Source organism: Condylura cristata, unplaced genomic scaffold (genome assembly GCF_000260355.1).
Source record: "Condylura cristata isolate star-nosed mole 26May11 unplaced genomic scaffold, ConCri1.0 scaffold00015, whole genome shotgun sequence".
NCBI classification, from domain to species: domain Eukaryota; kingdom Metazoa; phylum Chordata; class Mammalia; order Eulipotyphla; family Talpidae; genus Condylura; species Condylura cristata.
In genome coordinates, this window is record NW_004567116.1 from 28,336,205 (window position 1) to 28,362,717 (window position 26,513).

Here is a 26,513-nt window from a genome sequence, read left to right on the forward strand (position 1 = left end):
TACGTGGGAACATATAAATAACACACATAAATTTAAGAGCAATTTTACTGTTAGCACACACATTATTATGGAATAGCCAATAAGTGTATAAAACATAGTATATAAAATTTTATTAAAATATACTGTGCACATCAAAAATTCAGCTTTTATCTAAGTGCAAAGAAAAGCCATTATTGTGTGCTTACTGTTTCATTGCTTTCCCCACATCACAATTTTACATTTGTTGCCAGTAAGAGGAAGTTGATTTTTTTTTTCCACCTAGATGAAAACAAACCTCTGTTCCTTTAGTTACCCCAAATCCATTCTCTCTCTCCACTGATGCAAAGACAAAAATCAATCCATCTTGCCATGGTAGGGAGGGAAAAGTTGCTAATTCAATGCAAAGTTAAAAATAATGCCAGAGGAGTTGAATGGCTTGTTCAGTGACTCTAGCAATAGGGATAATAGTGCAGCAGTCTATCTGTCACCAGTGAAGCCGCCCCATCATTGACTCTGATAATGTGTGAAGATGATGGAAGCCACCGACTTGTGGCTTGTAACATTTAACATTCATTAGCTCTCACTAAAGGGGGCTTTATCATTTAAATATCTTTATTTAATATGCAACATCTACCTCATACATCATCATTTCAAAGCACTTAGAGAGCCAACAGTGCTACAACACAGCAGAGTTGACTTTAATTGTGTTCAATAACTTTTATGTTGCCTGCATGTTTGTGACTGACAATTGCACGAGTTAAAGCATCTGATCACATCACTGCTTGTAAAATAAACATTTCACCATTGACATGTAGATGGGGAAATTTTCTTGAAGGGGGTGTTGACATCAAGTTATGGTTTGGATATTTTGTCCCAGTATAGCTTACGTGGGAGCTATGTATTGAGAGAGCTAGCTCAAGTATGTGGAAAAACTCTGAGTAAAGACCTTGCCTCCACCCACAATCTGTATTTGTTACATATAGGGCGATACCCACTGACACACAATGGCCAGAAGTTGAAGCCTTTTGGAACGAAAGTGGCTTTGAACTTCTCTCTGTGCCCATGTCCACAGCCTGTGTTTATGCGGCCCGTGTTCAATCTCACTGGTAAAATCTTTGCTTAGCTCAGCTGCCCAGATCTATCTTGGAGACATCAGGCCCTCTTATCTTATGTGGCTGGCAAATAAATATTCGGCGCTATTCTTTGAAGAAAAGAAGGAAATCTTCTGGGAGGCTAGGTAGAAAATTCACATGAAAAGGCATGGTTTTGCAGGGTCCATCTTGAATCACAAACACAAGTACTTCAGTGTAGCCCACTACCCAAGACAATTTTTACCCTTGCATTTATTTCTGCCTACTTAGCAAGTGCTTCGTGGGGTAGTCTTCCTTGACTTCTACTCTGTCAAAATATTGATATTTTATAAGGAAAGTATCTCTGCAGAAGGGTTTTCTTTTTTCAATGAAGTCAAAAAAATGTATGACTTCAAAGACACTGTGAATGTGTTGTTGAATGTTCTAAATGTTTTTTGTTATGATTAAAAACAAGCTGATACTACTGAATTGTGAGTGCACTTCATTTTTTATAAAAGAAAAGATATTATCATCATGTAAGCTTTGTTGTCTTAGGATTTTACAAACCATGGCATGTAATTTTCCCTCTTCTCCTTCCTTGTCAAAATATTGATATTCTTTCAGGAACTTTTTTTTTTAACTGAGAATATTTTCTGCTAAAATCAAAGCGAATGAATGACTAGAAAGATACTTGAAATATGCATATTGATAGGTAACACGGTCTGTTGATTTTCAGAGAAAGTTGTTTTCCCCCCCATGAAAATACAGTTAAAGGTTGTTCTTCCAAGAAGATTGCAGGTGTCACATCAAAACTCCTTTTGCATTTAACATAGGGAATGCATTCACATGCAAATATTTGAAAGGCGAAACAATGTGATAAAACAAAGGTTGAATATTTTGCTTTCCCTGGTACTACTCATCTTCACTTTAATTCCTTTTCTTTACATCATGACAACCAAAAGTGCTACTCAAAAATAGAAATTGTCTGATTAAAAGCAGCTGTTCCTCCCCCAACCCCGCCCCACGTGTGAAACTCCCACATGGCTTGTGGTTGCTTTTCTGTTGTGGCCTGCGTCTGGGTTAATTTGTTCTCGTGCAGCAGTGTTTTCACATAAGACGATATTGGGGAACCATACCTAATTTGCTTTTTATTTCCATTCGGTTTTTTTATAAGTGTCATATTTCAGAGGTTTCCTCACATACCATTATGGTAACTATTTAGTATTACCCAGTTGGGGGAATTCATGATTATGATTTCATTGCAAATCTTTCATAGAATGGTGCTAGATTAAAGCAAGGTTTGTGCTGTGTTTTCTTCAACACGATTTCAACATATTCCACAATGAAGGGAACTAGAAGACTTCCTGCACAATTTGACTGATGGGAATTAATTATAGAAATATAATGATATTCAAAAATAATCATATTAGAAAGCACAAATGTAGTGAGACTGTACAAATGAGACACAGCCTCTATCAAGTAATTGTATGTTTGCTCTTTAAGAATATTTCCAAGTTTCTAAACATCTAACAGAGGAGAACACTGAGAGTATTTCCATCTAATGCCGAACATGCTCAGTACAGAACTAGGTCATTGAACAATAGACTGAACAGCAATCAGCACTCTGCTGCTGCATAATGCATTAAGTATAACATGCAGAAACCATTCCCGATGCTGGAAGCTGCTATTTCATGTCTGTAAATTCAAGCTGACATGACATTTAATATTGTTTCATAGTAATGAACAACAAGGTTTCATTCATTCACAGGCACAAAACAAACCCAAGTTTGAGTCTGGAGAGTAGCAAGGAGGCAAGAAGGGGACATGTTCTGTGTTTCTGCAGACAAGAACACAGTATTAGTGATGGTCAGTGCACCTTTTGCTGCTGAATCCAGCATTGCAGAAGGCGAGTTCATTGGGATGATGCAGGCTCCCGCTCCTGGAAGAACTGGTGAATAAATCAAATATCTTTGGGTTTCCCTCCTATATCAGCAAGGGCACTTAACTTTCCTGATTCAGTGTCTGCCTAGGGGTAATTTTTACCTTTTACTTCCCAGGAGGTTACAGTGGAAATTTTAGGCCAAACAATAATATCAGTGTCATCCTATAGCCTGCCTGCTTTGAAATATTTGTTTTTGAAACCCTCTTGCATACAATTTTGACTTTTCCCAGGAATACCAATGCAAACTGTGATCTCTAAATGGGAATCTCTTCTCCCATTGAATTTGGCAATATATTTTAATGGAAACCCCCTTTCAAGGTTTGCACATTTGGTTTAACCTCTCAACTGTATGTGTTTTACATTATTGGATCAACAGACAGAAGCCCTGGCAGGTTTGGCTCACAGGATTCTTTACCTTACAGGTACTGTGGTTATAGTACTGTCAGCCCTGTCATTGCCTACAATGGGGCTTCTGAAGAATCTTTCTTCAAGATTTTCTGATCCCAAGTTGGTCACAAATGATGTTTGAATCAAAGTTGTGCCCATTATGCAACACAGAAATTGAGGAAGAAATGGCTGCTTGGGAAGCTAGAATAAGCCTCTGTCTATTCTTTCCTCTAGGAAAGAACACGCTTTGAGAATTTGGGGCCCCAGTTAACAGGAAAGTCAAGTGAAGATGGAAAGCTGGGCCCAGGTGTCATCGACCTTACTCGACCAGAAGATGCAGAGGGTAAGTGGCTTTTCTGTGGCTCTTTTTGCTGTCTCACAGTGTGTTTTGAAGGTGTGTCTGAGTTTGACATAGAATCTTCATGGTCTTTCTTGAGAACCACTAGGTTGAGTTTCTTGGCAAAGCACAGGAAATGTTTGTCTTCAGTATAAACTATAGTTGAGGACTTTGAGAAGCAGCTAAATCCTATATTACTGAATATATAACAGTATAACTACTTCAGGCCCCATTTCAAAGTTAAAAAAAAATCCCTCTGCATAACGGCATAATTCTGTTTCGTACACCTCACTGCATTCTTGTTCAAGAAGGACAAACATACAAAAGGGGATATTTTTAAAACTTGAAGCCAAGTGATTCTTAGGTGTGATCCAACCATTTTGGAGGTTAAATTATGGTTTGCAACAGATTTAGCATAAAATTAATGATTTCTTGGGCAAGGCTCAGGCTGTGTCTGGACACTGTCCATCACTGATGTCTTTTAAAAGACCAGCTTCACTCTCTGTGTGTTTACGCATAGCACTATCAATGCCTGTCTGCTCCTCTTCCCTTTTTGTTTGTTTGTTTTAAATGCACAAGCAGCAAATCAGCAGAAATTGCTCCCCAGAGGCTGGGACAATTTATGAGTTAGGTCAGCACTTCAGTAGTAATGTTGCCTGGTTATTTACTGTGTCATCACAGAGTAGGGACTGGTTTTCCCGTTAGCTGTTCCTTTGACAGAATCCCTCCCACCAGTCAGGGAAGATTAATTTGTTCTCTTCAGAGTAACACAATACTTCACCCATCTTGGGTCCCAGCTAAGGTCCTTCTTGTGCTTGAAGGGAAAATCTTACTGTTATCCCTTTCACTGGCAGATTTTCTTCCAGAGCTCTAAATCCTTGAAAACACATGAAGACAGTTAATAGCAGCCTCTGAACTGTGCCTGGGTTCTAAAGATTGCTCAGGCAGTTCAGAAAAACCTGGCATGAGCACTAAGAGATGGTAATATCAGCCACTAGAAGCACTTAAGAGCATCCAAAAGGCAGATTTTTTCATACTGGTGTGAGAAACAAATGTTTTATGTTTATGCTGAGGATAAGGTATTAAAATATATTCTTACCGGGACAGGAGCAAGGGGAAGGAAAGGAGGAGAATGGAAGGAAAGAGAAAGTACTAAAGGAAGACAGAGAAAGAATCAAGGAAGGATAAAGAAGAGTCACAGCCAGAAATATGCTCTATGTACATAAAGAATGTGTACAGAGGACATAATGACAGTGACATTTTTATAGACCCTTAGCAGTACTAGTTTTTCCACTGGTGAGGATGGAGGTAAGTTGGCTTAGAGAGCTGGTCATTCAGGCCTGATCCATCTCAATTTTGTTGGAAGACTGTACTGTAGAATATCTAAATCTTTGACCTTGTACCATGAAATGCCAGGTCTCATCAGTGTGGAGGGTTCAGACGCTTCATTTTCCCCACAGACTACAGTTCTGCCATCTTAATTTTGTACTTGTCAACTTTTCTTAATCTGTTTTTCATCCTTCATTTGGTTTCTTAACTGTATTGTGGCTATAAAATAGTCACTTACCTCTCAGAAATGCTAATAATGTAGTTAATGTTATAATGTGCTTGGTAAGTTAAAAGTTATAGTCGTAGTTATTAACCATTACAAAAAGAAAATATAAAAAAGCTTAACTGTTGAAGCACATATTGTATAGAAATAGCTTTAGAAGTTCCATTTAGTATGCAGAATATCTGGAGTCAAACTATTTCCTGGTTACTTTGTTTCATGGACAAGCATATGTCTAGCAAGTCTATGCCGAGGATATACTAAGTTTTTTACAGCCATTTTTTTTTCTTTTCAACAACTTAAACAGCTTTGTAAAGAAAGTATTTTTTCCCTATTTTACAGATAATAAAGTTAAGGCTGAGAATCATTAAGTAGCTTGTGACAGCTTACATAGCTTGTAAGAGTGAAGCTGAGAGTTGATCCCAGGCAGCCTGATTCCAGAACCCAAGTTCTTAAGTACTGTGCTGTAGCCCCTGTGTACATGGTTGTATCTGTGGTGCCTTCATTTTTCTGAACAAATTTCTGTGACCTTTTTCAATATGGCCCATTTCCTCTCCCCTAAATATAGCAAGTCATACCATCCACCAGCTCTCGTGTTACTCTGTCACACATAGCAGCAATGCCTGATGAGTGTAATAGTAGAAGGGTTATAGTGGCCCAGGAGCTTAAGGAGCGTGTGAAAATCTCCCTTCAGAAGCTTGCCCAGAGTTGCCATTGAGACCTCATGTGCTTTTGGGGGACTGTGAGTTCATGAATGGAGTCAAGTTACCTGCTCTAAAACCGGCAGAAGCGCAGCGCCTTTGTGAGCACTGCTGGGGTGGGTAGCAGCCTTCTGCTGACTTCAGGCTATTTTCTGGCATCTGTTCAAGTGTGAGCTGATTGCAAAGCCTGCTGGAGTTACAGTTCATATTAGTCAGAATAGATAATAGGTATACATAATGCTTTCTCTCCTTGGTTCTTTTATATTTCCCTCAGTGGTAAGATGAAAAAAGTGCTGATATAAAAGATATTTCAAAATTGTACTCACTCCTTCAGTGAAGAACTTTATTGTGAAGATGTCATAATCGGTGTGTGGGCTAAACAAACAAAATAGCAAATGTTTCTTGAGTGCCTACTGTGTGTCAGTCCCTGAATTAGACACTGGATAAACTAAAGGCAGCAAAATAAAGTAAGGTCCTGACCTAGTAAAGGAAGACAGTTTGTAAAGGGAATGCAAACATACCTACAAAAAAAAAGACATAGTTATCACTGAGAAAAGTGCTAAAAAGTTGAAGACTTCCTGTGTCCCACAGACAATGCAAAGTGAAAGCTATTTGGGTCAGTTAAATAGAGAAATGAGTTCTATGGGTCTAGCCTAAGATGTCATCTCTTTTCATTCAACACAGTCACTTCCATGTCCTCTCTGTCTTTAGAACAATAATAAGGAGATATAATTCACATATAACATTGTATAAAATTAAGATGTACAATGGAATAATTTGATACATGTATTTATTATGAAATGGTTACTGCAATAAGATTGGTTAACACATCTATCACCTCATATAATTACACACATACACACCACTTTATTTTTGGTGAGAAAATTAAATTAAACTCTAGCAACTTTAAATATATGATACAGCATCATTAGCTACCATCACCATGATGTCCTTTGGGTCCCCAGAATTTATTCATCCTAAGCTAGAAATTTACACACTTTTTTTTTAAAATGTAAATCTGTGTATTTTCTAGGAAGAAATTTTGTCAGAAATATTTGAAACATTACAGCCTGTTAATATCTACCAGAAAAAAAGAAACCCCAACAAAGACATCTTACATGTTTACAGCAGCAGTACCTATAGCTTGCAAGTTGTCTACATATTTAATAAATTACAGTATTAATTTAATAAAAATAAGATAAAATATTACCACCTTTATATCATTAATTTCATTAATTATTATGTGTAGAGACAAATTTCCAGGGGTAAAAATTCCAAAGTGACAATATAACAAAGTATAAACCAAAATCACATGCAACTATGAACTAGAGGGGAGGAGAAGGAAACTGGATCAAAACAGGGTGGGAAGAGCACAAGAGATTATGGTGATGGGACAGGGGTGAATTGTTGGTGGGAGTTTCTTGGGGATCAGACATGAGATGATAATACCTACATTGTATGAAAATGAAGAATGATGTAAAAATATATACAATTCAAAAATAAATAAATAAAATAAAGATTCAGACCTCTATCCCCACCCCCAAATTGCACTCTTTAACCAGCTTTTGACACTCACACTCCCTGTCCCTGGTAGCCACCATTCAGCTCTCTGTCTCTATGAGTTCTGCTTTTTTAGATTCCATGTTTAATGAAGACCGCATAGTATCTGTCTTCCCTGACTTATTTTACATAGCACAGTGCCTTTGAGGTCTACCCCTATGGTTGCAAATGGCGGAATTTCTTATAGGCCCAAATAATATTTCCATTGGATCAATCATTTCTTTATCTATTCACCCACTGGTGTTGAACACTCAGGTCATTTCCATGTCGTGGCTATTGTGCATAATGCATAACAGTGGTTTTAAGGGGCTTTGCCCTCCCTCCACTTCCACTCTGTCCTTCTGTGGCTTCTGAAATGACTTTAGAAAAGACTCAGCCTCGGCCCTCCCTGGTGGCGCAGCGGGTTGAAGCGCAGCGCTGAGGGTCTGGGGCCGCTTCCGCATGAGTTCGATTCCCGCCTGCCGCCTGCCCCGGAGGAGACCACATGGCGAGCCAGATCTCTCCTGGCCCGCCCGCTGCTTCCCTCAGCAGTGTACTTCGTCGATCTGCCTGTTCTGCTCCCCACTCTGTCTCTGGTGAAGCCTCTCACCGCCCCAGAGCCTCTGGCCTGTACCCCAGTTCTGTATGAATAAATAAATAAATCTTTAAAAAAAAAAAAAAAAGAAAAGACTCAGCCTGGGAGACTGGGAGATAAGGCCAGGCGACCCAGGAAAATGTCTGCCAGTCATGAAAATGCCAATATCCCTTAGTAAGCAACTTATAGACCTGCTTCATAGCTCTGAGCCTGGAGGCAGCAAGGGAAAGGTCACCAAAAGAGGCAGCTGTGCATGTATATTAACCACTCATCAAAATCAAATGACAAAACCATAATCCAGGAAAACAGAAATTAAAAATATAAAAGGCAAATGCCTTCAAAATTTTATTTTTAAAGTCCAGCTGTTATTTGGCTTGAATGTGACAAGACAGCATTTCTTGTTCACCATGATATTTATAAAACTACAAATTCATTGGTGCTGGGGGCTTAGGAAACATGTTTAAGGTCTCCTTGCACTTTGAAACAGTTGAAGGCTTAATATGTATTGAGTACACAGAATTTGTTAACTCCTGTGTGGGACATGAAAGGAAGAGAGGACTCAATTAGTTGAGTCTGTCACCATGTATTAAGAACGACAAACAACTTAGTTCTCTATGGACATTTCCTGTAGCCTTTCCCCTCTCATAGTTCTCCTAGGCAAGAGTACAATTCTTATCCCAACTCTCTGAATTTCAAGGTTGCAGAGTATAGTAGAATGGTCTCTGGCCTGGGAAATTTGGATTAAAGTTGTTTGGCTAAATGATAGCAAGCAAGTGACTAGTGTCTCTGTCATTAAGTAGCTTTATCTTTTCAGAGATCTATGTTGGGTTCCACCATCTCTAAGGTCCCTTTCAAATGCAAGATTGTTATTAGAGTCTTCATAAAGATCAGTGTGTTTCTTACAGAAAGTTGTTTTTTTTTCAGTTGCTTCTATTTATATTTTTTCAGAGAAAAGTAGAACAGTGTTTTAGTGTATTTGTGTCACTCCATGAATTAAGTTTTTGAATCCCTGATCTTTTCTTTTTATTAATGAAAATGTCTCTCCAGTAGCATTCCCCAATTGTCTTTCAGAGATGGGTGCCCTCTTCTTTTTCCGCTCTTCCTTCAGTAATAATTGCTGTAGGGCTTTGTTTCTTTTTAATACTCTTTCCATTCTGCTTCTTTTCTCTCAAACTTCAGATCTCAAAAGGAATATATTTCCTTTTCTCTGTTTTGTAGAATATTTTGAGTAAGAAAACATGTTTTAACGTTTCTTTTAATTCTCAAATTCAATTGTGTCCCAGTCTCAAAAATGTCATTTCAATGTGGGGAACAGTGAAATATGAACTCTGATGAACAGTGAAAGTGATTGAGCTCTGAAAGTGATTAAGCTCTGAAAGTGATTATCATTAGTCAGACTTTTGGACTCTGGACTAGAACTACAATGGCAGGTAGTCCTCCGTGTATTAGAAACTCACATTGATTTGAATGGAAATGGATATGTGCACAAGAATAGCCCCTTTTAGAACTGTCCTGTCAGAGTCTCAGATTTGCTTAGAAGGGTTTTATAGATTTGTACTGAATTTTTGAATTGGATCTCAGCCAAAATGGCCTTAACTCTTCTGAAAGCTTCTCTTTTTCTTTTTTGTTTTTTCAAACCTCTGATTGCTTCTAAGTTTTATATCTCAGGATAGCTTTATTATTGTCTACTTAATAACAAAAAGTGCAACTTTCTGTTTTCCTTACAAATGCACTACTTGATATGAATTTTCTCTTTAAAAAATCCTGCTTACGCCTTGATCCACACTCTGGGAAATCTTTTAAGCTTTTCTCATTTCCCTTCCTTTCCCTAGATCGTTACTCTTGATGGAAAAGGAAGATTGACTTGATGATTCACAGCTCATTCAAGGCAGCAGAGGCAAGCTGTAGTATAGTCGGGTGGGATTTAAGTGCTATAACTGCTTATTCATTGGAATGTAAGGTCATTATTAGTTCAGGCCCACCAGAATATAGTGCTGTGCATTGCAACACTTAGATCCTCAGAATTGAAATGAAGGAGAGACGTCACCAGATTTGTAATTCCAGCCAAGGAATCTCTTCTCATATCTCTGACAAATGATCATCTCACCTCTGTTCAAATGTGTCTAATAGTCCAATGATAGAAAGCTGCCTTCTGGAGAAGCACATCTCAATTCTAATTTTTAGTTCTTTAGTAGTTCAAGTCAAAATGTGTCCTTGTGTTCTTTAGTAGTTCAAGTCAAAATGTGTCGACTTCCTTGTAGCTTCAATCCATTGGTTCTAGTTTGACTTCTGACCCAATAATGTAGTCTGACTTTTTACTGACTGATGTCTAATCTGACATTATTTCCAACAAAATGAAATCTACCATCTTTTCACATGACACAACTTTAGACATTTGCTGAAGGACTGTGGGATTGAAATTCTAATAGTTCCATCATAAGCAATGATTTTCTTTTCCTAAATTTTCTCATTCATAAGTGAGAAAATTGGTCTGGTAACTTCTAGTTGACAGTTTTTTAACTCTTATTTTGCTGCCATGTAATTGAAACCATTTCCCTTTAAGTCAATTAGAATGTAACATATATCTACTTGGGGCCACACCATCTTGTACATAGTGACATTGTTACAGAAATATGCCAGGGATGACATAGTTTTGCATAAAAACTATTCCAGATTGTTACCAAGAAGTTATCAAAGTACTAGATTGTATACTGGCAGAAATGATAGAGAATATAAAAAAAATACTTTAAAAGATGGGTAATAGCACGTTTTGAAAAAGAAAGAGTCAGGCAACACAGAAGGAAACACTAGCCAGAACTTTGCTGTGGGTTTAAGGGTCTGGCCTTCCAAGGCTACCTAAAACAGAATTTTCAGTCATTTTAGAGAAGTGAGTAGCAAAGTAGTCTCTATGGAACAAGGAGACTGGAGTCTGATGGAAGACAGGGAGGCCCAGACATAACTAAGACTGAGTAACAGCCACATAAGTGGGGAGATAAGCAGAGTTCACAAAGCCCTTTGGCTCTGGACTAACTCTGTTGTATAAGTATCACAAAAATGTATTTTACTGTGGATATAAACAGTTTTAGAGGATCCTGTGCACCAGTTTATATCAGCACTATATATAAAGTGCAGCTCTCTTAAACAAGCAAATAAAGTTCTCTTAGAGAAATATATTTGCTGTCTCTTAAAAGCTCCCAAATAACTTTTAATGTTGGTGGAAAACAATTTCCATTGAACCCTCCATGTGATGGATAATCCTGAATGGGGCAAGAGAGTGAAATGTCAAGATTCTTGTATAACTCTGTCCCCTGATACTCCATAAAGTGAACTCAGTCTGCTTCCTAGAGTTACTTAAACTAGAAAGCCCAATGAAAGAACATGCCTTGCTTTGGTGAGAAATCTCGCCCTGCCCAATCGCTAGTTACTCATTGGACTGCCTTCTCCAAAGAGGTGCCGGTGGCAGTGTATGCATACAGACACTATTTAGTTTTCTGATTTAATAGGAAAGAAATGCTTTTTTATCCCATTAGTGAACCAGTCGCGCAGAAGTACTTTCCCAGTTTGCTACAGCAACTGGATGACAAAAGCTTAACATAATCTACTATGAAAATTAGAACCACCAGCTTATATTTCCAGTGGAGCTGAAAAGTCAGCCCATACATCCATGTGTCTTCACATAAACCAGTGCATTAATTAGAATAAACTATGGGCTGATACAGGTCTATCTGCTGTGCTTGAATTATGTAGTTTTTTTTATTTGATAGAATATTTACAATGTATCAAAATATTGCTTTTATTAATTGCCAGTTCATTTTGTGATTTGATATTTGCCCAACAAAAATCTGTCTCTTTTGAGGTATTGGCCTTGTTATTTCCCTGTCCCAGAATTCTTCTTTCTTGACAGCAAGAACCACTTGACTTTCTACCAACAAGCTGTAGAATTCAGCCACCTTTTAGTTGGTGGGATTTAAAGAGTATCAGGCCAGTTTGGATTAGCATTTAATTCTCTCTGTTTAAGAGTAGAATTAGATTTGAGATCAACTACTTTTTGATACATGTGTGCTTGTTTGCTCTTTCCTGTTTTTCAAGTTCTGATGACTGTTCCAGAAAGCTCGCCCCATTTTCTATTACTGTCTTTCTTTTTTCTTTAACTACGATCTTATCTTTGAATAGCCCCTCTTTCTAGATTCATTGTCTCTTTTTTTTTACTGTACTTGCCTGTCTCTGAGTGTACCCAATATTTGTTATCTATTTTTACATACTGAGAGGTGGCTCTCTGTAGACAAAATTGCTAGTGAAGTAGCCACATATTTCTAATCAGGGTCTGTTATACTTAGAATCCTCTATTCTTCAGTTTCACCCACATGTTTAACTATGATATAACTTAGTGATTTTCTATTATATGTGCAACACTTTTATGAGCATGGAGAAAAATATTTTTAAAAGAAGGACTACCCTATAGTCCCCAAGAGCACATTATACTTAGGATCATAATATTAGCATACATAGGAAGCAAAGTAACTAATGGTATTGTGTATTTGAGTACATCATTAGAGAAACAGGGCAAAAAGCTGCCACTTAGGAGGCAATTGCAGTGCTTGGTACACAGCAAGAATTCTGGAAGTCACGGTAAAAGTATGATTGGAGATAAGCATAGGTTTAGAAAAACAAAGAGAAGGAGCAAATTTTCATCTAAGGGGATAATCACAGCAGACATAGAACAGTAAAGCACACAGATATTCCTAAGGAAGTTCCAGAAGAATCACCTTTCTTGTCTTTGCGATCGCCATCAAAACTAATGCGAGTCTTCTCTATACTTGTCCTCAATAGTAAGTACTTGTTGAATAGAATATATTACATAAGTAGCTGGTTTCCATATTGTAGAGAGCCTCAAATACGATACTGGGGAATTTGGACTTTACCACCAAATAAATAAATCTTTAATTATTCAAGATTGACTTAGATTGTAAAGGTTAAGATAAAGGAAACAAAGTTAGGTGACCTTGGCGATCTGCTACTCTCTTCCTCCATTCTTGTATCCTCTCAGAGGGGTGTTCTCATATTACATCATGAGAGCTTAGTGTTGGAGGGTTTTTCAATCTCATATGAAAGATAACTCTGTTCCTATGGATATAGTACTCACAAGTGTGATTTTCCTCTGCCTATTGTGACTGATATATGCCTTATAGATCCACCTTAGACCATTGCCTCTCACTTTTGAGAGTAATTTTTAGAAATCATTTTTATTCAGTAGATGCCACAATTAAGATCATGGTACTAAGGTGAATAGATTGTGTAAGAATCAATTTGCATTTACATTGTACTGTATAGTCTGTTGCATTTAGGAGTAAGCTGTAGAAAATAATCTAAACTAAAATCTAATTGTCTTAGACCTAGAGAAAAAGTTCATAAGCAATGTATTCAGTCATGTTAAATTTATAACAAAAGTATAAATAGGAGCTTACTGGTGTATGAGTGTATGTGTACGTATTTGTTTTCATGGCAGAGAAACCATTTCATACTGCTTTAGTATGAACTCACTTTTCACTGGGAAGGCTAATCCTGCATAGAGACAAAACTCAAATGGACAATAGATGGTTCATGTACAGTGTTACAGAATTGTTAGTAGGGAAGAAATAAAAATAATTCTCAGTGTCCATGTACTAGTCTTTCTTGGTTGGGCTTGATGCATATTTGATGCATTCTAGTTCTATATCACAGAGACCCCTTTTGAAATATATTTTTAGCATTGGGGCAGAAAAGAGACATAAGCATTAAGTTGTACTCCCCAGATAACTTACTGACTCATTTTGTAATTACCCTGAAGAACAGGACTGTGCAGTGTGAGCTCCATCATCCAGCTATATGGGGAAACATGAGACAGGGAACAACCATGAGTTAAGCATCTACTATGTTCTCTTGGTGCTGGGATAGATATTCTATTAGCTCTCTTGCCATTAATTCTACTACCTTGAAACTGCTGTGACCCTCCCTGGTAGTGTAACAGATGAGGACACAGCACTGCAAGCTAGCCATAGCTGCTTCAGTGCAAATTCGATCCCCAGCCCCTGAGATGATCCATACGGTATGACAGACCTCTCCTGACCCACCTGTTGCTCCCCTCAGCAATGTACTTCATTGATCTGCCTGTTCTTCTCCCCACTCTGTCTCCAGTGAAGCCTCTCACTGCCCATACACCTCTGACTTGTACCCCAGTTCTGTATGCATAAATAAATAAATCTTAAAAAAAAAGAAAGATAATTGCCATTTAGTGAGTAAGTATTGAGTTCTAATCACTGTGTTAAGAAGTATACTTTCCCATCTAAACCTCACAAGGATCCTGTCAAATTGCAGTTGATAGGATTCTTGTCATTTACAATTTTGAGAAAGGAAGTAACTTGTGCAAGGATTGAAGATCAGATCTTCAATTCAAACCCATATCTGTCTTAACTATGTAACATCTAACCACACTGATTCCTACTTTTCTACAAGATAAACTGAGTTTGTTGTCTTTGCTGGGCTATCTTTTTCCTATGATGATTTTCATTAAAAATTAAAAAAAAGAGAGAGAAATAGAAATTTGTGAGAGTTTTCTTTTAATCTTTCAAGCCACAGAATTATTACATAAATTTTAAATATTTTCACATAATTCTCATGGCAAACAAGTTTTGATGGACCATAAAAATGAGTTGATTGCCCAAAGTCTTGTACCATTTCTTTCTAATATTATTTTATATCCTCAACCTTAAAAAAATGATTTTCTACTGGACCCACGATCTGAATCTCTCATTCTTAAAAAAAGACATATTCCTTGCAACAAAATGAAGAGAGGCCAATTAAATTAATTTTGTTAAGAAACAAAGTCTGGATGCCATTGAAGCAATTTCACTGATCACTTTAGAAATTAATTTTAATCGCAAGTGTGAAACTTTGAGGATATTTATATTTGAGTTCATTGTGACTTTGCCATTCACTAACAGTGAGACTTGGGCAAGTTAACCTTTCCACACTCAGTTTCCACATGTGGAATGAGGAATATAGACTAGGTGATCTTTAGTTTCCCTCTCATGCTATTTTAATTTTGTGAAAGTGTTTTATCCATTTCATAATGGCTCTGCTAACTAGGGAAGTTTGCCTGTTTGAATACATGCTTCAGTTGTATGCATTAGGCTAGGTTTCATATTTAATATTTCCCAGAAACTCAGATTTGCCTTATCATCCTTTCACGATTTCTCTGGAGGTAGTAAGAATTTCAGAAATGTGCGCTGTGGCAAGTCAATAAAGGAAATAAAATTAGAGCAATAATCTCTGTATTCTAAATAACAACCATGGGTACTTTCCCTATCAATATCATTTTTATTTTATAGAGGGTTCATGTAAGGCAAGATATTTAGCAGAATATAAGAAGTGGAATTTGTATAAAATCTCCTTCCAGAAATTTTCATGTACTGATGCATGGACAGCTGTATCTCACTATAAATTTCTCCCTGTTGAAGAGCTCCATTGCTTTCTGCTGAGACCTTTCAGTTCTTACCTTGTGCCATCTGTGTATTAGGCTTTAGGATATACCTGTGAATAAGACACAGTGCAGTTCCCTGCCCTTTTGGGGTGCACAGTCTAATGAGGGAGATGGGCATGTACAATTAGTAACTTGGACAAAATATGGTAAATGTTAAGATGGACGTTAATGTTAAGAGGAGCTGTGGGAGTCTAAAATACTTAGCCCAGTCTGACAACCAGGTAAGACTGCCTGGAGAGGATACCTGACATGAGTCAAAAATGAGTGATGGAAAGATGGGTAGGAAATCCCAGAAAAAGGGAAAACATTCATTCATAGTATAAAATAGCATGGTATATAGAGAACTGAATTAGTTCATTATAATAAAGCAAAAGTTTCCAAGTAGCCAGAGATAGGACTGGAGACCTAGATAGAAAGCCAGGTCATGGAGAGCCTGGTATCCATACTAAGGGGTTTGGAGTTCAGCTTTTGAGTGTTAGGAAACCACTGAAGAATTTTAAATATAGGACGGTCCTGTTCAGAATTGTGTCTAACAGATTGTTGTGGTGGAATTAGGAAGAACTAGTTAAGTGGGAACTGAAGACTCAAAACTGGAAGTGAGAATATCAGCTGGAAGAGTAGCATGTATAAGCAGCCCAGTAGATACAATGAGACTAAGATAATATACAGATGATAAGAAAGAAGACAAGAGGGTGAATTAGTATCATCTTTGTTAATTAACTCTGAGGCTTGTTTCTTCTTGGTTTGTACTTCTTAATTTCATGTAGAGTCTATGGTTGTATATTGAGTTGTATGGAGCTAGAAGTTGTTGGGCAAGATGAATTAATGAGCCTCCCAGTCTCTACATTCTTTAAGGGAATATACTGGAGAATTTAGGATGCCAAAACCTATTTTTGTCTTGTTTCATCCACAGTGGTGTCTGGTTCAAACTTAAGTGGTGTCTTCTTACCTGAACTCAATAGCTTTTAAGCCCTCCCCTATGCATGCTTATGGCAAATAGAAAATAAATATAATATTTGATGCTTTTTCTACTCATGGGCCATTAAAATAAAGAATCACTGAAGTTATCCCAGTTACCCTTGGTTCCTGTAGTTGAAACAAAATAAAGGCCTCTCTTTAGCTGTTTGTGTAAAACAAATATAGCTTGAGAATTTAAAAAAAAAAAAAAGGTAAACATGAATAACAAAACTGAAAGCGAGAGACTCTTGAAAATACAGACTGGTATATCACTGGTTAGAATTTCCTTCGTTTTGCAAAGCCACGAGCCACATGCATCAGCTCACCACAAAGTCATTAAGCCTTTTTAAGCTCAGATGAAAAACATTAACAAATACCACAAAAGGCTTTAGTATAGCCCCTTTGTTCATTCACATATGGCACTTTATAACTCCTGCGCCACTCTGGTTGTGTGTTTGTTTAAGCTGCCTCCATCGGGCTGGTACTGAAAGAACAAAAGACATCTTGAGCAATCCTAAGCAGGAAATGGGCTAATCTAAACATGGTTTGTGACACTTTAAGTAGAATAGAAAGGGGAGGGATTGATTAGTCATTAATGTTCAATTGGCTCCATATGGATGTTGCAATAATAAAGCCTTTTTTCAGAGCAGTAGCAGAGTTATTGAATTAGAGGTTTATGTTTCCTCAGAGTTGACCTTAGGGAATTCCCTTTTGGTTCTTCTTGTTGATCTTTTCAGGAGAATGGAGTTTCCAACAGGAAAAAATAGAAGCTGTATTCACAATAACACTTGCTCATAATCCTACCACGAAAGAATACATTAATTTGGCATAATTTTAATCCCTGCTAGTGTTTTCTTGGCATGCTTTTGCATCTTTGGTCAGGCAGTATTTCAGAAACTGATTAGACAGTGGCATGAACTTTGTAACTGGTAATGAGATCCTCTAACATGTTTAGTTGGGCAGGAAAAGGGCATCCTTACTGGGGGAAAGTAATGTTCCTGTCAAGGAATGGTGGACTTTGAAATTCAGCTATTTCAGATCACTGAAAAATGACTGGGGTAACCTTTGGTACGGGGGACATGTAGTAGACTGAAAACCAGAGACCTAGGTTCTAGATTTGGCTCTATTCTTTACTAGCAGTATTCTAGCAACTGGTTGTTTTAGAAAGAAGTTAAAAACAAAACCTTTATTTCCTCATCTGTAACGTCCTCATCTGTAACGTAGAACAAATACAGCTACCTGCTTACCCTAATTGGATTGAAGAGGATGAAGATAATGTATTCAAACAGCACTTTAATAACTATCATAGTGGGCCTTCCCTGGTGGCTCAGCGGGTTAAAGCACAGCACTAAGAAGCTTAAGCCACTTCCGCATGAGTTCGATCCCCACCTGCCCCGCAGGTGATCCACATGGCGCGGCAGACCTCTCCTGACCTGCCCGTCGCTCCTCTCAGCAGTGTACTTCCTCGATCTCCCTGTTCTGCTCCCTGCTCTGTCTCTGGTGAATCCTCTCACCCTTCGCATCTCTGGCCTATACCCCAGTTGTGTATGAATAAATAAATAAATCTTAAAAAAAAAAAACTATCATCATATGTAAAATTACTTAGCATACCTTGTGTTTCTAACCTGAAAACTGACCGCTGGTCTGGCCTAGTCTAGTCAATAAATGAAGAATTATCTTTCTATTCTAAATAGTGAAACATCTGTTTCTAAAATGTCCAATGGAATTATTTTTTCTTTCTATATACTCCATGCTAGTCTATATTTTTCTATATGTCTATCTAGTTTATTCAGTAAATTTCTTGATAGAAATAAATTCAATAGTTGAGATAAATAAGGTATTTGTTTTAGTGAGATTAAAAAATCTTAATATGCAAACAGGGAAAAGAAGATTTATCATTTTTCCTTCTATTGCATAAATTGAAGAAGAAATACTTTAATCAAAATGCCACAAACCCGTCATCTTTTAAATTGAATCACTGGTTTCAGCAAATTTAGGACTACGCTTCAAGTTTTATATTTGCTGTCTTTCAATCATTGCACTCACCATTAGGTCACTCTTTGCTAACCTATCTAGCTACTTTTTTAATAGAACATATAGATGGCAAGCCATGTTTTTTACTGTGGCATTCCTTCTTCTCAGAAATGAACACATCTTTTCTCTAATGATCAAGGTTCTTGTTTAGCCATGAATTTATTTTCCTTTTAAGGAGATCCAGGATAGCCAAATGCCTCCTCCCATTTTTATTTGCAAAAATAAATAAAATTTGAATTATAAGCACCTTTTGTATAATAAAAGTAAATTCACATTCTGACAGTAAGTGGGAATGCAAAGTTAGCAGAACTTCCAGAATCAGATACAGACAACTGTCACTGATTCCTACAACACAGGGAATTAGACCTCTATGATATTAAGATAGGTTTGGTGGGATGAACATGCTGAAAAAACATGGCCTATGTAATATTAATACCTTTCTTTTCCCATAATTTTTCATGTCCCCTTCTAAAATCTATCTTTTACATTTTCTTTCTGATTCACTCATTGTCAGTGAGTAAGTTCTTAACTTAAGTAAGGAATTCTCAAATGTATCATGTAGGTTTTTCCAGAATCCTAAAGGAAATCAATTACTTTAATAGGCTGAAGAAACCTAAAATACTATGATTATTAAGCATCCCTGTGGTACATGTCTTTTATTGATAAGCAACAGCAAATAGGTTTTTTTCCCCTTTCTTAATAGTTCTTTTTGGTAAATGGGACCACCACTAACTCAGGCCCACAGAGAAAAAGAAACTTGTAAAAAAAAGATCACCCTTATTTATTAGTTTCATTCATTAGTTTTAGTGGTTTTCTGTTGGTTTGGTTCTTTTGCTTTTTATTTTATTTTGTAAACTAAGTGTTCAAACACTTTCAGATTGCTTAATATCCCATTGTGTGGATATACCACTATTGTCCATTTTTCAGTTATTTTCAGTTTCTGGTTATCATGAATTAAAATGCTATGGCACTTTTTATTACTGAAATAATATGGTTTATTGTTTTATGCATTTTAGTTATAAGATATGTCGCCTTCCTTCACATCTCACCTACCATCAAAATCTCAAGTTAGTCTATTGTGCTCCCTCTTCCTTTTGTCCTGTCCCCTCTCCTCTCTGCTCTGATAGCCTCAGTTCTAAATGCAATCAAATATCTAGGGCTTGCTAATTGTTTGGTTTTATGTGGTCTTTTGTTTTCTGTATATTTCATATAGAAGTGACACCCAGTATTTGATTTTCTTCTTCTGACTTACTTAGCTTAGTGCAATCTCTTCCAGTTCCATCCATCTTATTGCAGGTAGCAAGAGTTTATCTTTTTTGACAGCTGAACAGTATTCCATTGTGTACATAATACTACACCTTCCTGAGCCATTCATCTGTCTTTGGGCACTTTGGTGGTTTTACTGTGGTCTTATTACTCAGGTACATTTCTGGACAAAAATTTCAATTGTTTTGGGTAAATATCTAGGAGTAGAATTGCTGGATCATTGGTAAATATATATATATAATTTTAAAATAATCTTCCAAACTGTTTGCCAAAATAGTTATGCCATTTTACACTTCTATAACCAATATAAGAGTTTAAGTTGCTTTAATCCTTGCCAACATTTAGTGTAATGAGTGGGTACAAAATGGTATCTGGTTTTAATTTGCATTTTCCTGATGATTAATGATATGGAATACTTTTTGCATGTTCATTGACCATGACTGTATTTTGTTTTGTGAAATGTTTAAGCCACTTTGAAATTAGTTTATTTTTTGTAGAAGTTCTTTATATGTTCTTGATTCAAATTCATGTCAGATATGTGTATTGTGCATATATTTTATCAGCTTGCTAACATTTAATTTTCTTAAAATTGACTTTTGATGAACAGTCTTAATTTTGATCAATTTTAACTTATTTTCTTGTATAGATAGTGCTTTATATGTCATGTCAAGAATTTCTGCTTACTCCAAATCTGTAAAATATTTTCCAATGTATTCCTTGAGGAGTATTACAGATTTTGCTTTGGTTTGAAATTACAAGTCATGTCATACATTGTCAGGTGTGGTATGTGATGAAAGATCAAGGTTTACTTTTTTTATGTGTATTACCTACTTGTACTAACAAATTTGTTGAAAAGATGCTTATTGCCCACTTAAACGATCTAACCCTTTTTAAAAAATTGACCATATATGTCAGGGTTTAATTCTGTACTCTGCATTCTGTTCCACTGATTGTCTGTCTTGACTGCAATCCTTAGAATCTTGGATGGTACTATTATTGTAAGCCTTAAAGTCAGGTAGTTTGAGTTACACAGCTTTCTTCATGTCAATTCCTTTTTTAAAAAAGTTTTTTAGAGGGCCCTCCCTGGTGGCGCAGCGAATTAAGCACAGCACTAAGAAGCTAAAGCCACTTCCGCATGAATTCGACCCCCGCCTGCCCCAGAGGTGACCCACATGGCGTGGCAGACCTCTCCTGGCCCTCCTGCTGCTCCCTTCAGCAGTGTACTTTGTAGATCTGCCTTTTCTGCACCCCACTCTGTCTCTGGTGAATCCTCTTGCCACCCCTGCACCTCTGGCCTGAACCCCAGCTCTGTATGCATAAATAAATAAATCTTTTTAAAAAATAAGTTTTTTAGAACTTTGTATTAGAATTAAAATAAGTCTATCATTAAATTTTGGAAAGATCAGACATCTTAACATTAACTCCTTCCATTTGTGAGTACACTGTAACTGTATTTCCCCATATATTTATTTTCTGCCCCTTTTGATTTTAGTTTTCCATTTCAATTTCCCTCATGGTATTTTAGCTCTACCACTATGAATATTTTTATATTTATTTAAAAATTTAAAATATTTATATATTTATGCATTATATTTATGTATGCATGTATGTATTTTTTAATGTTCTTCTTAAAGTATTTTTTTGTCATTTTATTTTATTACTTTTTAAAAATTCCCACCTGTTTTCTCCCCTCCTCCTTTCTCCCTCCCTGGTTACCTCAGAGTTATTATTATTATTTTAGGATTTACTGTGCATCCTTACAATTAAAAGTCTACCACTTCTCACTTTAAAAGTAACCTTAAAGCATTTAATTCTACTTGCTCTTCTTTTCCTTTGTGTTAGTGTGTTATTGTTCTCATATATTTTACCTCTTCATCTACTGTAAATCCCTGATCCAGTGCTATATTTTGTATTAAGTAGTCAGTTGTCTTTAACAAAATGTTATTTATTAATGTAAAGCACAAAAAAGATTATTTTTTTACTTTATTTACATGTTCAGCATTTTCAATACTTTTCCTTTCTATGTATTCAAGTTTTCATCAGATTTAATTCCTCATTATGAATAATTTCCTCAATTATTTCTCTTGGTATGAATCTACTGGTAATATATTCTCTCATTTTTTTGCTTGCAAGTGTAATTCTTACTCATTTTTGAAGCATATGTCCACTGGACAAAACTCTAAATTGACTTTTTTTGTTTGTTTCAGCATTCTAAAGATGTTCTATAGTCTTCCAGCTTTGATTGTTCCTAATGAATAATCAGCCATCATTGTATTATTGCTTCCATGTGTATGCCATTTTCTTTCTTTCTCAGCAGTTTGACTAGTGTCTAGGTGTCGTTTTCTTTGTATTTATTCTGCCTGCACTTATCTCAGTGTCTTGAAACCTATGAGTCAAGGCTTCTTTCCAAATTCAGGTAATTTCCAACCAGGGTTCTTTCAAATATTCTTTAGTTATGATCCTCTCTTTCTAGAATCCTAATTATACATAATTTAGGACGCTAAATATTGTTCTCCATATTGCTGAGTCCCTTTTTATTTTTTCAACTTTCTTGTCTTTCTGATTTTGAGACTGGAAAATTTCTTCACATTCCCCAACCCTTTCTTCTGCACTCCAAACTGCTGTGCAGTCTATTCAGTGAATTTTCATCTCAAATATACTTTTCAGTTCTAGAATTTCCATTTATTCTTTTTATAGCTTCATTTCTTTGCTGAGTTTCCCCATTCTATTCATTCATTATGATGATCTTTTCACTTGAGTCCTTGAACATATTTATAACGGGTACTTTGAAGTCCTTGTCTGCCAATTATACTGAGTCATCTCACTTTCTTTTTTTCTGTTGATTATTTTTTATCTTTAAGTAAGTCATATTTTCCTGGTTGTTTGTACAACTAGTAATCTTTAGTTACATATTATACCTTTTGAGTTATAAATTATAAGGAATCAAGCTTCCTATACCCTTCTTAATAACAATATTAAATTTTGTGCTAGAAGCAGTTAAATTACTTAATGATCACATTGAAATTGTAGAGGTTTAATTTTACATTAATAGGGAGAAGCTGCTTCAGTATTTTCCCTTAATCCTTAGTACTGTCATACAGATTTTATTTCTAAATAGTGGGTCCTCGGAGGTTTCAATGGGCAGTCCAAGGTATTTATAAATCTCCTCTAACTTGGTAGGATTCAAATACAAGTTCATTACAGTGGTCATCAGCTAAAATTTCTGCCTAGATTTCTGCCTAGATTTTTCAGATACGTAGCCCTGCAGTCTACTGGAATCTTCGGAGTCATCCATATAGATGTGAAGTTCAGGGGTCAACCACTTTGTCTTTTGACACATTGAGCCAATTAAAATTAACTTTCTTTTTACACTCTAGCCATTCCCTTCTTTGCAGGCTGGAGAAAGCCTTCATGGAAAACTATGAAAATAGGAATCTTACTCAGTGAAATTCCTTTCTAGGATTGAATATTCTCCAGTTTCCTCTTAATTTTGATAGCTGTCAGGTGCATTAAAATGGTTGTTTTTTTTCAGCATTTATAATTATTGTCTGCTGGAAGTGTTGGTCTGCTATGTGATCCAGCCATTAAGAACTACATCCCAGAAGAGAACCTCTTGTTTCAATACTTTGCATATATTACCTTCATTCTGTCTTACAAAATATACTTATTTAATGGGTCTTTGAGGAGATATTTATTCATCTTGCTTTTACCTATGACTAATTATCAATTTACTAGTAATAATTCCCTCAACTTTTTGCTTCATGAGACAATATTTAAGGGAAATTCAGGAGCACTTTCTAAATATTTTTGAACTTTGTGGTCTTTTAAAATACTTTCTTAAGTTCTGACTCTAATCAGATATAAGATACAGTTTAAACATGGTTTCAGACCTTGTTATCTCTGAATAAAACTCTTCTTTTCCCTAAATCTTGGTTTATGACTACAATGCTCATAATTTAACTTAGAATGTCCCCATTCATTTTTCAGTTTGCTCTTTCTGGAATAGAGAGGGGAAAGCAAGCAAAAGAAATGTATGCGTGCCTCAGAGCATTTCTTACTTTCCATTTCTTAATTTACATATTTATATTATGTACTATGCTTGAATTTCTCAATTTCTTGGAGCATTCCTTGTGATCCTAGAGAGCCTCTGTGTAATTAACTTAGTGTCAGTCAGTCTCACGTAGCTAGTACGTACCATAGGAGGAAGGGACAGTATAGGGCAATTGGTGGGTGAAATCTAAGTTCTGTCCCTGAGGGAGAAAGTAGAGTAAAATAGAAGAGAGTAAGGGTATGTTCATAAAGAGAAGGAAAGAGATTTGGCCTATACATGATATGTTTGAGAGAATCACTTGGTATGGAATAACAGATTTACTGAAACTAGAGTCTAAAAATTCACCATGATCTCTGTCAGTTTATAGAGATTAAAACTTCCTATGCACAATGAAATGCATCCTTTAAAGGAATAAGTAGGGGAAGAAGATTATTTGTTTTTGCTAGAGGTGGCATGAAAGCTACAACAATAGAAGCAGATCACAAATGTTAATCACCTGTGGCACAGTAGTTAACTTAGAATAATATTGAAATGTTTTTATACCTGACATTCTCCACAAGCCTGTCTCCTTTTATTTGTATGCATGCAAGTATATAAATTGCTGAATCCATGTCAGTTGTAAAGTAATGGCACCGAGGGCATCATAAATTACCATGGTGATCCTCAGGAGAAGACACTGTCGTATCTGAATGAGTGTTTCACTTCCAGAGTAATGTATGCCTTCATCTGGCCCAGCAGTCAGCATATTGCCCTGTGTTGATGGATATTGTCAGCTGGAAGCTACACTACATTTCACTGCACAATAAACATGGCTGTCAAACTCATATAAAGTGAAATCAATTTGTCCTGTATGGTCAGTGCATTTTAAATGAAATTAATGTACTGTGGGTATGGTGGCAAAAAGGTAGCATATTAGTTATGCATCTTGAGATCTGAGACTTTTCATGTAAGGAATCATTCTGTCGAGTAGGCCTGAACGAAGTGCTGTTTATAAAATGCTATTTTGGCGTGATCTTCAGAAAGTGGCCCCTTTGCTTTCTTTCATGTTTACGAAAGAATTGACAATTTTAGCCAATTTGGCCCACTTATCCTGTCTTTTGTTAACATTAAATGATGGCCATATTTGACAAATAATAGTGTTTTAATTTATCACTAGCTCTGACACAAATTTCTACTTAATCAACGTATCTAGGAATAAAGTAGAAAGACTAGAGATAAATTAGATCGTGTTGTTCCCAAATAATCACTTCACTGAACTGAAAGGTTCACTTTTAAAAGTAAAAACATTGGTTCTAATGTATATTTGCTTCTGAGCTTTTGGGCGTAGGTTTTTCTGTTTATTTAGTAGAAGCCCTAACTGAGACTGATGAGTCCAACCACTTCACATTTAACTGTAGAAATTCTCAATCTATAGGGAGCAGTTCAGATGTTGCCACATTGCAAAGCATACATCATTGTGTCATGCTGGTAAGGTGCATGAAAACAAGTTAAAGTTATGTTCTTTCATTCATTCCTTTGTCAACTAGTCATTCCTTTAACATATTTTAGAAGTTGAAATTCTATTCACCAATTGCTTTTCTAGAACGTAAGGATACAGCAGTGAATGACAGCCACTTCCTGATCTATCCAGAAGGAACATAAACACTCTGCCATGTTAGTAGAATCATTTCTTTGGAAACAATAACATATCAGGAATTGAGGCATTTTGTAGGGAGATGTTAAATAACTTAAACAGCAGAAAAATGTATCAGGAGCTTGAATTGAATGCCTTTTAGTCTACTGCTACATACAGTTTCAAAACCAAACAATCTTGTACTTAATAAATATTTACTGAGTCTTTAATATGTGAAAATACTCAAGAGAGAGGGGTCTCATGTTCCTAAGGATGGACTGCAAATATGACAGGGTGTCTCATCAGCCAGTAATTACCTTGGAATAAGTAGCTTAAAAGAAAGAGGAGTAAATGCACTCTAGGTAGCATCCTTGCAAATGAAGCTCCTTTCATCCATATAACCAACCCAAGGGCCCCAAAACCCTTTCCCATTCACATGCTAATTCTTATTCATTCTCCAAGTTCCAATTAGATGTCATCTCTCCTAGGGGGGATTAACTGACCATTCTGTCTGGTTCTCTCTTAGCACTCTGTTTACTTCAGTAGAATTGTTTACATCAATATTACAGCACTTACACACTCTTCTAATTATTGGGGGTTCATCTTCCCTTTGAGATGTAAGCTTAAAAGCAGGAACCGATGAATGAATGAATGAATAAATGAATGATAAATATTTGTCTCCCTAGCATCTGACATGCAGTTTAGCTCATAATAATAATTGCTCAGTTCAGATTTTTCACTTAATTCATTTACCAGCATTTGAATAGGCCTTGAAGGTTGAATGGGATTTAGTGTGAAGAAAGAGGAGGAAGGGCTTCTGTACAGAAGGCACTGTATTGTTGAAGAGAATTCTGTCTGAGGGAAAGAGAGTTTGAAGTGACTGCAATTTTTGGCAAATGAGGCAAAAATGATAGGTAAAAGCTTGCTTTTTAAGGGAGGAATCACAGCAGGAAAATTTACCCTAAAATAATAAGC

At 36.4% G+C, this 26,513-nt stretch overlaps 1 protein-coding gene across 3 annotated transcripts in view; it reads left to right on the plus strand.

Annotated features, from left to right (window-relative positions):
- Positions 1–26,513, plus strand: part of SOX6 (SRY (sex determining region Y)-box 6) — a 424,758-nt gene that overhangs the window by 383,118 nt on the left and 15,127 nt on the right. For all 3 annotated transcript variants that reach the window (XM_004683015.1, XM_004683014.1, XM_004683016.2), the window contains one exon: positions 3,613–3,721. In XM_004683015.1, coding sequence (XP_004683072.1) covers positions 3,613–3,721 — 109 coding nt within the window. The remainder of the gene's footprint in view (positions 1–3,612; positions 3,722–26,513) is intronic.